Raw genomic sequence first — 13,721 nt, 5'->3', positions numbered from 1 at the left:
GGTCACAAGCTCTGTCCTTTTTCCTTAGAAAATACATTTATTACAGGGGTAAGCACCTGCAAATATTTTATTTCCAAAGTTCTCACGTTCAAACAAACAAACAAACAACCCCCCCCAAAGGTCCACCCGCTCAACGTTACACATTAGACTTTTCCATGCAGAAACAAAGGCCAGTGCTTATTGCCTGCAGCGAAGTAGGTGCTTGTGCGTTTGTGTGGGGTCTGGGTTTTTACGAATGTTTGTCGAGATGCCGGCTAGTCTGCCTTGTAAGCTACAGGCGCTCGCATCTGCAGGGCGTGCCAAACAGCCGGCATTTTAATGCCCACATGTCTTTCCCCATTAATGAAAACTTCTATCTATTCCTTTTGCGAACCATGTCTCTGGAGGGAGGGAAGGCGCGAGGGAACCAGCATTGAAATGCCCCCAAAGATTTCCCAGATGTCCAAAGATCCAGAAAAAAGACACCTAAGAGAGAGGAAATCAGAAAAAAAAACAAGTATTATTATTATCTGTACACTGCACAAAACAGAGATTTCATTTACCAGTTTCTTGCAGAAAGATTAGAGAACGAAAGCCGGTGGAGGTGGGAAGGGGGACTTAAGGACGGGACGAACTAGGCTAGCAAGAGCGCCTTTCGGGAGACCAAGGCAGCCGCCAAGAATCCCCTGCCACGAACTGGGGCTGGGTGCGTGTTCTCGAACCGCTTTCAGGAGATCCCCAGGGCCCAAGTGCCGTTTCCTTTGTGTGCCTCACCCTCTCCGAGTCCTGCGGGCCCTGCGAGCAGGCAGCGTCTCCCCCATGCCTGTACGTCTCCCTCCTTCCTGCCTGTTTATTTTGATCGTGGTTCACTTCCCTGTTTTGCACCCCATGTAAGTTGGGTGGCGCTGAGCGGTGTAGGTAATAACTGGAAGGACTGGATGCCATTCTTCCTAAACTCATAAATCAAATGCTTTCTGTGAATGAGAATGTCATCAAAGAGATCAATTGCAGGAACACATGCACAAATAAAAACCCTCTTACGTATTTGCTCGGGCTGGGGATCCCGCCTGAAACTATTAAGTAGAAGGCGGTTAGTCATAATTCATTTTTATTGCTCTGTTAAAACAACAGCTTGGCTAAGCTTCAGGTGCGCAGGGAATCCCGGCCTGCTCGCTCTCCCCCCCCCCCCCCCGCCTGCTTTCATATAGAGTTGCATGGAGGGGAGAGGGCATTTGGGGCACTTTTCTCGTTTCCAGAGGAAGCAGCATGGGAAGGGGGGGGGGTGGCCTGCGGTTAGTATTCAAACAGCAAGATGCAAACACTCCCCTGCACCCTCTCTATGTCCCCTCTACAGCGAGGCACGTTCTAGAATGTTCCTGGATTTCAATTGCAAAAAAATGGAACCATTCTTTCTTGGTTCAAAGGTCTGGAGAAGACGATTTTGGGGGGCTTTCCCCTTATGTTCTGTGACAGGGTAGCGGTGGAGGTGGGTTACATCACTGGCTTCTCCAGATTCAGAGAAAACGAAATGAACCCATACAACAAAGGCGGGTAGAGGGTGAAAGGTGGGGGATGGGAAACAAGAGACAGGCCTGGTTGGGAAACAGGCGAATTTCGGCGGGTGGATGGAAACTTCGGGCGGCTCAAAATCGGAGGCAACATTTCGGTCTCTAACCTCCCCCCCACCTTGCCCCCCCCCCAATTCTAGAAATTCCTCGTATTCTAGAAAGCGGAGGGGTTGTGTTGGCCTCAGAATGCGAAGCATCAGGCAAGAGACAATGTAACAAAAGGGGGGAATGTGACAAAAGGGGCAGGACAATGGCGAGGAAACCGAGGAAGGGAAACGTGGGAGAAAAGAGCGAAGGCAACCCTGGGAGTTTTGCAGTGAAGGGGTAGCTACAGAGATGTTCATCTCGGCTCACATACATTTCTCATTTTTTGGGGGAGGGGGGTTGATAAGCAAAACAGCTATATTTATATAATAATTTCCTAGCTAACATGGTAACATGCTTCTCGAATAGCGCTAGAGAAGCATTAAGTCTATATACTGGAGTAGAAATAACATTTTAGCATCTTATCCTAAAGCTGTTGATTTTGCAGTGACTCGGTTAATATCTATAGAATTTAGGCCCAACTAGTCGTGCATGAAAATTATATGGACTTGGTCAGTGAGCTCTACCAGAATGTAGAAATATAAGGACTCAAAGCTAAGTTTCTTTCAAACTCCCTTTGAATTAGATGACCCTTATAGGCTGATCTGATTTCAGTGGGGATTTTTACCCAGTTAACACTCACAGCATTGCAGTTTAACTGACCGGATCCTGGCTGCTGATGCTATGGAAGTAAAAGAGGACTTAGGAAGTTGAAAGGAACTCAGTAGGCAGCCTGGTCCAAATCGGCAGCATTTTAGAAATTAATGAAAGAAATATTCTAGCTTAATGGACAAGTGAACACATTTAGAGTCCAGTGGCACCTTTAAGAAGAACCAAGTTTTATTCAAGGTATGAGCTTTCATGTGCAGGCACCCTTCCTCAGATACCATATAATGGAATGGAAATAATCATTTCAGACTTATAGATGATTGTTTTCATTCCATGACATTGTATCTGAGGAAGTGTGCCTGCACATGAAAGCTCATACCTTGAATAAAACTTTGTTGGACTCCAAGGTGCTACTGGACTCAAAATCTGTTCTGCTGCTTCAGGCCAACACAGCAACCCACTTGAATATAACTTAATGGACACTTGGACAGAATGTTTGTCCTTTATCGATCTACTGCGATTGGGCCAAAAGAACAGGCATGAACATAATGTAAGCACAATCTTGCACGGAGGCAATAATACCCAGTAGGAGAAAGCAGAAGTCACTTCAAGTACACACGAAGTTCAGTCCCCTGAAGACACCAACCCTTATTCTTGTCTTGTCTGCTTTGTGCCAAGTACCGGGTAGTTCACCTTTTCTGCCAGCCTGGTTTTTCTGGGCACATTTGAACCCCTCTCCCATTGCCAGGTTCTCTGCGGGCTGCCCTCTAATTCGGATCCCGGTGTTCCAGTTTTAAGCCCAGTGATATCTGATACGTCCCAGTCGGGTTTGAAGAAGTCAGGAGCAGCCCGATGAAGATGCGTTCCCCCTCGGCCGTGTCTCTCGCTCTCTGGCTGGCTCCCTCCCCTCCCCCTCCCCGCACCCCGCGCCTGGGAGCCGGAGCAGCACCCCAATGACCAAGGCGCGCGCACTCTGCGGACCCCTCGCCCCTCCGCTCAGTCTCCGCCCCCTGACACTGGGCATGGCGTCCGGGGCTGGCCTTTTGAAGAACATCCCCCTAGAGCTCCTGTTTGTAGGCCGGGTGGGGAAAGGGAGGGGGGGTGGAGGAGAGGCCGCTGCAACCAGCAAAGGTTGGGAGGGAAAGGGGGGAGGGGGGAGTTCGCACAGGCGCTCTGCTGCCTTCGCCGGCGGGCTGCCGTGAGCCGCGGCCAGCATCCTTGGCAACCTTTGTAAGCGCTGCCTGGGATCTCGCGGCGAGTCCGCTGCCCTGACGCCAGTCAGGACCGCCCCACCGGGCCCCAGGCGAGGCTTCTGGAGTCGCCCTTCCGCCGTCTCTCAGCCCCTTCCCGCTGTCCTACTGCAATCCTGTCGCCCGGGTCTGCCACAATGGCGCTGCCTGGCCACGGAGCGCCTCCTTCGCATGCAAATAGCCGCCAAAGGCTGAGCCCAGAGCCATTAACTCTTGCGGGTTCGCCAGCCCGCCTCGCCCACTGCCACTGCTCCCCCCCCCCTCCGGTGCCTCCGGGCCCTCCTTCGACCTCCGGGACCCGGATCCAAAGCCGCCTGGCAGGAGGGGCGCAAGGCCAAGTGCAAGACGGGTCGCCTGGAGCCCGCCGCCCAACCTGGCCACGGCCTCCCGCTTACCTGTTCGGCGAGGGCTCTGGCCGCCGTCCATCCCCGCAAGAGCAGCCTCTCCGCCGGCGTCTGTGCGCCTGGCGCCTCCGCCCGTGCTGGCTGCTGGAGGCTGAGCGCCTGGGCTGCCACTGCCGCTCTGGCCGGGCTCTGAAGACGGGGGCGGGAGGGAGGGCGGGGGGGGGGAGGGCGGGAGGCGGCGGCAGCGGCGGTGGCTGCGCGTCACCTTGATGGAGGAGCGCTCGGAATTTAAATGCCACCGCGCGGGTGATCCATCAGCAGGAAGGAACGGGGCAACTCTGGCAGGAGGCGCAGCCATTGGCTGCCGCCCTCACGTGGCCGCCCTCTCACTGTACATTCATATCATTTTTCTTCTGGCCCCCATGGAGGACGTGGGAAAGTTGGCACGGGCACCCAGGACTCCGAAGAGTCGGTCAGCCGGTGACAGATGGACACGGCAAGGATGAATTCCTTCCTCGAGTATCCGCCGGTGCTCAGCGGCGACTCCCGTGCCTACCATCGCCACCACCACCACCCTCACCACCACCCCGACCATGGGATTACAACCACCTTCCCGTCGTGCGCGGTCAGTGCCAACAGCTGCAGCGGGGACGACCGCTTCCTGGTGGGCAGGGGGGTCCAGATAAGCCCTCCCCACCCCCACCCCCACCCCCACCCCCACCCCCAGACTGGCGTTTACCAGCACTCCCCCAGCCTGGGGATGTCCTACTCCCACCCGGGCTGTGGGCCAAGCTACGGAGCGCAGAATTTCGTTTCGGGGAGCTACGGCCATTACCCTCTGGGCCAAGAAGCAGAGATTAACGGGGGCTACCCCCAGTGCGCTCCTGCGCTCTACTCGGGAAACGTCTCGTCGCCCATGGTTCAGCACCCTCAGAGCTATTCGGGGGGAGCCGTGAGTTCTGCCCAGTACCTCCCCCACTCCTACGGAGACGAGCAACAGAACTTGCCCCTCGCCAATTACAGCCACCCCTTGTCCCCTCTGCACGCCAGCCACCAGGAGACCTGCGGCTCGCCTTCTTCGGAGACCTCCCCTCCTGCCCAGACCTTTGACTGGATGAGAGTGAAGAGGAATCCGCCGAAAACAGGTGAGTCACGCCAGAGTTCAAAAAGTTTCTCCTCTGTCTTCCTTATGGGCAGGTGTCCATGCCCTTCAACTTGAGCGGGCAGAGACATTAGGAGAAGAGAGTTACTCTGGTTACAGAATGCTAACTGAACTTGTTCATGGTGCCATCTGGAGAAGGTTTTCTGTTTTTAAAATAATTACGTGGGCGCTCATTCTGGCCTTACTTTGAGCCGTGTACAGTCCCGGTTCCCAGTTCCCCTTTAACCTGAGCGGAGCTTTCCACTCGTGATTATTGGCGCTGAGCATTTGCTAGAAATGCATTTGATTTGCTTCGGAATAAACCTGTTTGCGATTGGGCCACGAGGGTCTCGGCCGCGGTTCCCCCGGCTGCACCTGTGCGCGCGTCCCTGTTGGCTACTGCCCCCTGCCCCTCACTGCTGCTTGTGGTTAATGACTCCTCTTTGCGCGTCTGCAGGCAAAGCTGGCGAGTACGGCTACGTCGGGCAGCCCAACACCGTCCGCACCAACTTCACGACCAAGCAACTGACGGAACTGGAGAAAGAATTCCATTTCAACAAGTACCTGACCCGGGCCCGTCGCGTGGAGATCGCGGCTTCCCTGCAGCTGAACGAGACCCAGGTCAAGATCTGGTTCCAGAACCGCAGAATGAAGCAGAAGAAGAGGGAGAAGGAGGGCTTGCTGCCCACCTCCCCGGCCACCCCCACCGGAAGTGAAGGCAAAACAGAGGAGTCTTCAGAGAAGTCCAGCTCATCCCCCTGCACTCCCTCGCCACCTTCCTCTACCTCAAACACTCGGCCTACCTCGAACTGAACGCTGCTGCTCCCTCTCCTGTCGCGGCCCTTCAGGCGTAGTACAGCCCGCCCTGCCACCCCAATTTGTGTTCAAAATCGCTTTTTTGGGGGGGGGGAATGTGTCCCCCACCTGTTCCTTGTTGGTTTCCAGGGACTTCATATTCTGAAGCTTACTCCACCAAAGTCACCCTCCCCGCTCAAGATTCCAATGGGATTTACTTCTAAGTTAAGAAACACAATCCAAACACAGCTAGCCAGGCCCCAGACCTTAGCAGTGGAATTGGGGGAGGGGGTGCAATACAACCCTTTGTACCTAGGAAGTAAGTCGATTGTGATGGGGCTTGGTCCCCAGGTGAACATGCAGAAGAAGGGTCAACTTAAAGCCCGGTTATTTTGTTGGAGTTTGGCTCCTGCTAGCTTTGGCTGGATTGTGCCCTGTGCGTTTAGGATCTTAGCCTTAATAGATTCTAATTATCATACTGATATTGTCCTGTTACTGTAGTCGGTAGTATTCTTCCACCTCAAGCCCTGTGGATTAGGATTTATATTTCTGTATCCCTCTCTAGTCCATTCGTGGGAACAATCCTAAGAATCCGGTAGACAGGAATAAAGTTATCATGGAAGGAAACCTAGAGGGAAGCAAAGACAAGTGAGGTGAGAAGCCGAACAACAACAAGTCCATGAAGAGATGCACTATTGAAAGCGTTTACTCGAATTCTATCGCCCTCTAATTTAAAGTCTCCTTTCCCCCCTTGTGTGTACGAGTTCGTGGGTTGTAAATACTTTTGTGCAAGAGATTTATCTTTTTACGGATTTTCTATAAATGTTTAGATAGATAATGAGCTTAAACAGGGTGGATACATTCTCAACTTGCTTCGATTTTATACCAAAAAAGTGAGAATGTTCTGAACCAAAAGGGTTCAACTGAATCAGATACCTCAAAAGAAAAAATCATAGACTACTATTATTTCTTTGAAGGAGCTAGAAAAAGAAATACGAAATTGCACTAGGTTTTTCTAAACCTTGCTTGATGTCTGTCCCCTCCCCCCTTTACCCCTCCCCCTTCCAAATCTGTGCTGGGTGATTCTTGCCCTGTTCATATTAATTTAAAAAATTACCCCTCCCCCCCTCTGCCTATGTTCTCATCCCCTTTTCCGTGAACAATCTCTTTCCAGACCAATTCCTGAATGTGATGAATGGACAAACGAATGTATTTTTCCCCCTTCCCGTGATTCGTGTGTGGAACTTTGCATGATGCACAAAGCTTTGATGTACTAAGTTAACACTGAGTTCTATCAGTTGTCATTTGTGATGGAGTACCTTTCTGATTTTTTCTGTACAATCATTCACAGTTCTGAGATTCTGAGAGAGGGGGGAAAGAGGCTGGAATCCAGAGCAGAATTTTACGGGTCCTAAAAATCTCTGTAATAAATTTATTCATATCTCAGGTTCTTGTTTGCTTCCGTTTGTCTGGGCTAGGGAAAGCGTTGCCCTTCCTCTGCGCTCTCCCCTGGAATTCCTCGCTCCCTTTGAAAGAGACGTGTACAGGACCTGGAGAGTCGGCAAAGCTGGAAAATCCATCAGGAGGCGGCGAGGTCCTTGTTTATCCTTCGCTGGGCCACAAGGAGGGCAGAAGAACCCGAGCTATTTTTGAAGAACCCTTGCGGGAACTTCCTGGGTCAAGTGCTAACCTTTTCACCCCGAACTGCATACTGACCTATGTGTAAACAGAGTCCTTTGCAAAAGTCGAAGCTGTCTTCGGCCAGTCTTTCCTCACATCGCAAGCCCCGGTCAAGAGAGTCACATTTCCTTGTCTTCGGGTAATGTCCGAGTGACCCAACATCACTCCATCCCTTCTAAATCGTCACTGAGATCTTCAAGGGACAAAGCGGGGTAAAATGTGTGTGCGTGTGAATGTCTGTGTGTGTGAGAGAGAGATCCTTGTTTACCCAACTCTGCTTCCCAGGTGTGCACCCAAGGTGTTCTTTCAACCCAAGCCAATTTCTTCCCGATGTATGGAAAACAAGATCAGGCAGGTGAATTACTGAAAAACCTTGCAAACCAGTTCATAGATTTGCAAGGAAAGGAAGCGGGCGCCAAAGGAACCCTTTCTGGCCAGCGCGGGACATCGCCGAACACGGCGGTGATCCCTTTCCCAGGGCGCGGCCCATCGCCTCCGGGTTCGCACAGCAGCCTCCGCTGGGCAACATTTGCGAGAGGCCTGGAAAGCCCAGGGCCTGGAGCGCGCATTGACGGCTTTCGCCCGGCCTGGCTAGGCGAGCGCACCGGCCACCTCAAGCGAGCTGGGCCAGGCTTGGGCAGCGGGGCTGGGCTCTCTCCAAAGGGGCTGCCCGGCCACTTCAAAGCGGGAGGTTTCGGCTCATCCTTTGGCTTTCCTCCCCCTCCCCCCTCCGGTCTCCTTTTATCCTCCTTCCTTTTGTCGAGAGGGGAGAGGAATCGCTCCGAGATCTAGCTTGCACCGAATCCTCTGACTGCGCCAGATTTTATTATCTCGGGTTGCTCGTGAAACCGAAAGGAGAAGCCACAAAAGAGAAAGCTAGCACACACACCGGGCTCGGTTCCGCAGCCGGGGCATTTGGCCACCCGACCCTGGAAGGCCGAGCTCCTCCAGCGCCCTCGGGGGCGTCAGGAAAGACAAGAGGTGGGGCGGGGGGGGGGATCCGAACGAAGTTCTTGGGGAGGAAATGTGTTTCGCTTACCACCTGTGAGGTCACGTGTCCCTTAGGACTCCTCTTAGGAAAGTTCGACTCACAACATATCCTACCACTGGGGTTGACTTCCCAGCAAACACACACTGCAGCCTGCCTGCCTCCCTCCCTCAAGGGGATAGATGTCTAAACGCTAAACAGAGCTGCACTCTTCTAAAGTCCGTGGGTCTGTTAATACCGTTTAGGATTGTCCTGTAATGGAGGGAGACTTGAAGCGAAGCCAGTTCGCCAACCATTCGAGGAATTGCTAGAGAACCCCCTGGTCAAACCAGAGAAACCAGACTCTTAGAGTTGATTCTTCTTCTTCTTCTTGTACAGACTGTGCACTCAAGGGGGTCGACAACCGATTAAAACCCTTGTTGACACCCCAACCGGAGCTCCCTTTCACCTCTAAGGGATTCCCCCCCCCCCAGGAAAGTGGCGCCGGGTGGGGTGTTTGCAGAGCCAGTTAACAGCCCTCCCATGGAGCCTATCTCGAGGGCGAGCCCGAGGACATCCCCCTGGATTAAAGCGAGCGGGGGAATCACTGCAGGCTTGAAGCCCGATGATGTGGACATGCGCTGTCTGAGATAAGGCGAGGCAGTTCTGCTGCAGATGGTTTCTTTTAAGGAATCCACATTTCTGTCTGGGCAAGTGAATGGCTCGATCGATGAATCACATTCAAGAATCAATGGCCACTGCATTATGTCCTTTTTATTTTAGATGGGGATCTGGAAGAAGCTCTCCCCCCTTCTCTCCCAATTGTGCCAAACAGTAATAATAATAATAATAATAATAATAATAATAATAATAATAATAATAATAATAATAATAATAATAATAATAATACCACCACCCGCAAGTCCCGCCCGGCCAAGTCCATTTTTAATTTCACCTTCTTGGAAGTGGGTTTTTCCTGATGCGCTAAAGTCAAATGAGGCTTCGCCCCCCCTCCAGCCCCCGTCCCACTTTTGATGTTCAGTCTGAAAGTTTATTTTTGGAGGCAACATTGAAATGCTTGGTTGGTGTTTTCCTCTGGGGCAATCAGATTGAAAGCAATCAATATTTACTCAGTCTGAAAAGGCAGCGAACAACAAACGGTTTAGCCGCTCACCCCCGGCTTAATCTCAGGTTCACCGAAAGTTCAAGCAGAAATGAATTCCGTGATGGGTCATTTTAGAAGGAGTCCCAGCGGTTTATCGCGGCTCTGTGCTAAAGGCAACAATTATTTACATGCGCGCACACACACACACACACACACACACACTCTTAAAAAGCGAACACTTTCTTCGCCTTAAAAAAATGAAATCAGAGTCCAGTAGCACCTTTAAGACCAACTAAGATTTATTCAAGGCGTGAGCTTTCGAGTGCTTGCACCTTGAATAAATCTTTGTTGTGCATGCACTCGAAAGCTCACGCCTTGAATAAATCTTTGTTGGTCTTAAAGGTGCCACTGGACCCTGATTTTATTGTGCTACTTCAGACCAACACGGCTACCCATTTGAATATATCTTGACCTGTAAGGCGAAACTCTTCTTTTCCTGCTTTCCTTAATTCTCAGTCAGGCATTGGTAAGAATGCAACTCAAAACCAGCTTTACAAAAAAGAAAAGGAAAGCAATGCGGATTCTCTTTTAACACTACTGTATGTAAGAACCAAGGCATTTCTAGAGCTTCGTTGTCATCTGCAGGAAAAAAAAAACCTTGCTCCTTTCAGCACAGCTCGCTTTTCAAGCACGGGCTTTTTAGCATCAAGCTTTTCCGAGCTGACCGGCAACCCGGAGAAATGGGAAGGTGTGAAACCAGATCCTTCGGCCGGGGTCAGTGGAAATAACGTTGCCATCTTCAGGGTAGCAGCCTCCCTTCCTGGCTTAGACCTCACTTGAACCAGGGGCGCCCAGAACATAAAACAACAACACAGACTGTCTTTTGATAGTTCTCTGGGGGACACTTCAGAAGAATCGCGGAATTCAGTTCGTGGGTGTGCGCGCATCTTTGGCGTGCGTTCCCGCAGCCAACCCGGCACACTTTGGTAAAGCACCGGGAAAGGGACTGCGGGACTCCACCTAAACCCAGCAATTGAAGGAGGGGCACGTTGTGGCTAATTGCAATAACTCTCCAGAGGTCAAAGTTCACCCAAGCGCTGCATAAATGCATTCTTAATGGGAATTTATTTGCCTTTTCCCGTGACAGATTGCATTTGAGGTAGTCTAATTTTTATCAGTGCGTTGGTTAGCCGAAACCATCACCCAGGAAACCAGTTTATTTCCATATTCGGGATAGTGCGCATATTTCTTGTGAATTCTTTCCCCTTCCAAATAAGAATGCGCAGGTAAGACTGAAGGGCAGCGGAAAGTCTTAAGAGCCGGCAGGCAGAGAGAGCAGAGGGAGGAGTTCATGCGCCCCGGTCATTTCTCTCTGGGAGGCAAATTCCACTCCGCTTCCAGGCTTCAGCTCCAGTGCAACTTCGGGATATCCCATAGGGGGTCTGCACTCCTTCCAGGCATGCTTCTTAACCGACTTTCAGGGCTGGATTTCCCTTTTTATGACTAGCGTGTCACAAACGACCCCAGGTTCTTTCCCCTTGTCTCAAGATCTGGATTTCCCGGGGATTGCCAGGAGGAAACCTGAGCAGGATGGGAAGTCCGTCGGGGAACGATGCTTGACACTGGTTGGGTGCGCGGGGGGGGGGGGGGGAGGGGGTCAAAGAGTGTGAGGGGGCTCGTTGCGACGCCCCGGAGGCAGAGGGTGAGGCAAACTGGACTCCCTCTCGCCCTCTTGGTTTCCTTGGCTGGAAGGATCGCGATGGGCTGCTTAGAAATAAGGGCCGCCTGGAGGACCCCAGTCCCCACGCTGGGATGCGGCTGCCGGTTGGCGAATGAATGAATGCAGAAAGCGGACCCAACGCACGGGGAGGGGGTGGGGGTGGGGGTGGGGGAGGAATACAGCATCGGGTTGAGTGGAAGCAGCAGGAAGGAAAACCCGCTGCTCCAGAATATTTTCCTTGTAGTCCCGAGATCTGCGATCTGCGGCAGGATATTGGAGCCATTTGGATTTTTCAGCCCCCGTCTACAGAAATCCACTAGCACGAAAACGGATCCACTCCTGACCTCTCCCGTTAACTTGCCAAGAGCCGGACCCAAGGTGGTGGTGGTGGTGGTGGGGGGGTGGACGGCAGAGGCAGCCAGCCAGAGGATCTCCAAGGATGGGGACGGAGGAGGACTCCGAGGGCGGAGAAGGGCTGCAGGGCTTCCTGAATAAAACTTCGTTGGTCTTAAAGGTGCCACTGGACTCTACATTTGTTCTGTGCTTCTTAGCCTTTAGCGATGGGGTCCCTTGAGCAATTTCTAGGTTAGTGTCAGATGCCCATGTCAATCCCTGCTGGTTTTCCAGGGCTGGAGGTGAGGTGAGCAGCTGCCACATTTTGTGGAAAGATGAAAGTCAAATGGGGAGGCTGTTTAGGTCAATAAAGCAACTCTGTAAGGTGTGAACTTCAGGGCAGTTTCCTTTCATCTTTTCTGATGTCCTCAAAAGTGTTTCTGCTCTTATTACTACTGGGGTTTGGCAAAATCCTATCTAAAATTAAAATATGAGGATATCGCTACTCACTTTTAGCATTTGAGTTTCAAAATCAGTGATGAAAACACTAAATAAAATCGTTTTAAGATGCTTTTAAAAATCAGGGCATTCAAAAATGCATACCTACACAGCGTGAACCCAGATATGGATTCCTCCAAATCAATAATCCTTTTCTTTCTTTCTTAATTTAAAGACCCCTTCACCCCTCCCCAAAACTACTTTTGATTTCCCAAGAAAGGTTCCCTGTTTAGTTTATTTAATCCAGTTTTTTGGCATTACTTTGGGGCTCTTCTTCCATTCCAATGCAGCCATGTATTTGGATGCAGCCATGGACCCAGCTTGGTGTAGTGGTTAGGAGTGCGGACTTCTAATCTAGTGAGCTGGGTTTGACTCTGCGTTCCCCCACATGCAGCCAACTGGGTGACCTTGGGCTCGCCACAGCACTGATAAAGCTGTTCTGAGAGCAGTAATATCATGACTCCCCAGCCTCACCTACCCCACAGGAGGAAAGGGAAGGTGATTGTAAACCACTTTGAGACTCCTTCAGGTAGAGAAAAGCAGCATATAAGAACCAACTCCTCTTCTAGTTGGGGGAAATTCTAGGGGGGGGGGAACCTAAAATGATTCCCAGTGACATGAAACCCCCTTCTGGAGAAGCCAGCTGGCATTCACAGCTTGGCAGGCCAGGTAAATCCTATCACGAGTGAAATTTTGCATTGCACCAGTGTGTCCGGTCACCTGCCCTCATCCATGGAGCCACCAACAAAACATGATAGGCTTTAAATTGGGCTTGCTGATCTCAAGGGTAAATCCCCAACCAAAGTCTCTCATCTGGACCAAGCTGCCCAGTCAAAGGGGTATGGAAGAAACTCACCACAAAGAGCAGCTTGAATGTTGTGAGACTCTAGGATCCGGGATCTACAGTCTAACCTCCTAATTATTTAACCCCAATCTAATTCTGCATCTTCATTTCATTGGTATATGTGTGCGTGTGTGTTTCAGTATGGTGCAAATTAGGTCCATCAGAATTTCATTGGATTTCTGGAATTTCCCCAAGAGGACAGCATCAGGAATTCTATTCCCATTTGATAGCTGGGGGACACCAAGGGATGCCTCACAGTGATTTCCTGATCCATGAGCATAAAGCAAGGGTTGGATTTAACGCTGTTTTGAAGAGCATGAGCTGATCACTAGAGAGCGCAGACTGGAGGATGTTCTATGCTTATATTTGAAGTATGTCTTGTAGTAATTGTTCTGTAATCCTTCTTGAGTCTCACTGAGAAAGGCAGACTATAAATAAGTGAAAAGATAAATTTGTGTCAGCTTGTCATATGAAAAAGGAAGGGAGGGGGAAAAGAGAAATTAGTCTACTGGTACCAGATCTCTTTCAGTTCCCAACAGTTACCCTGGCCATTTGCAAACCAGTTAGTAAGTACCAGTTTAAACCAATTTCTTTACAAAAACTCAGTAAGATTACATTATTTTTAAGAGTTGCTCCATCTGGACGGCAGATAAGGGATGTAGGAGCTCCTGTTAGAAATGAATTGAGATCATGAACAATTACAAAGGCCAAACACAGGATGATTTAAAAGGGAAAACTGATTTCAACTACATGAAAATGAGAAGGGATGGCTGCATGGAGGAACCAATAAAAAAGTTACAGGGA

General features: G+C 50.8%; 1 protein-coding gene and 1 long non-coding RNA gene across 2 annotated transcripts; one reads left to right on the top strand and one right to left on the bottom strand.

Moving 5' to 3' along the window:
- Positions 1–12: 12 nt before the first annotated feature.
- On the bottom strand, positions 13–4,067 carry LOC143820345 (uncharacterized). The gene is made up of 3 exons (XR_013225313.1): positions 3,886–4,067; positions 754–953; positions 13–465 (listed from the first exon to the last, which is right to left on the bottom strand). It is a non-coding gene; the product is annotated as an uncharacterized LOC143820345 (long non-coding RNA).
- Positions 4,068–4,076: 9 nt separating this feature from the next.
- HOXA1 (homeobox A1) lies at positions 4,077–7,216 on the top strand. Its single transcript, XM_077303010.1, has 2 exons — positions 4,077–4,979; positions 5,433–7,216. Exons 1-2 carry the CDS (start codon positions 4,322–4,324, stop codon positions 5,786–5,788), a joined length of 1,014 nt encoding a protein of 337 aa, XP_077159125.1. The 5' UTR covers positions 4,077–4,321; the 3' UTR covers positions 5,789–7,216.
- Positions 7,217–13,721: the final 6,505 nt, after the last annotated feature.

This window comes from Paroedura picta, chromosome 11, assembly GCF_049243985.1.
Source record: "Paroedura picta isolate Pp20150507F chromosome 11, Ppicta_v3.0, whole genome shotgun sequence".
NCBI lineage: Eukaryota > Metazoa > Chordata > Lepidosauria > Squamata > Gekkonidae > Paroedura > Paroedura picta.
This window is presented reverse-complemented; position numbering and strand designations above follow the sequence as displayed.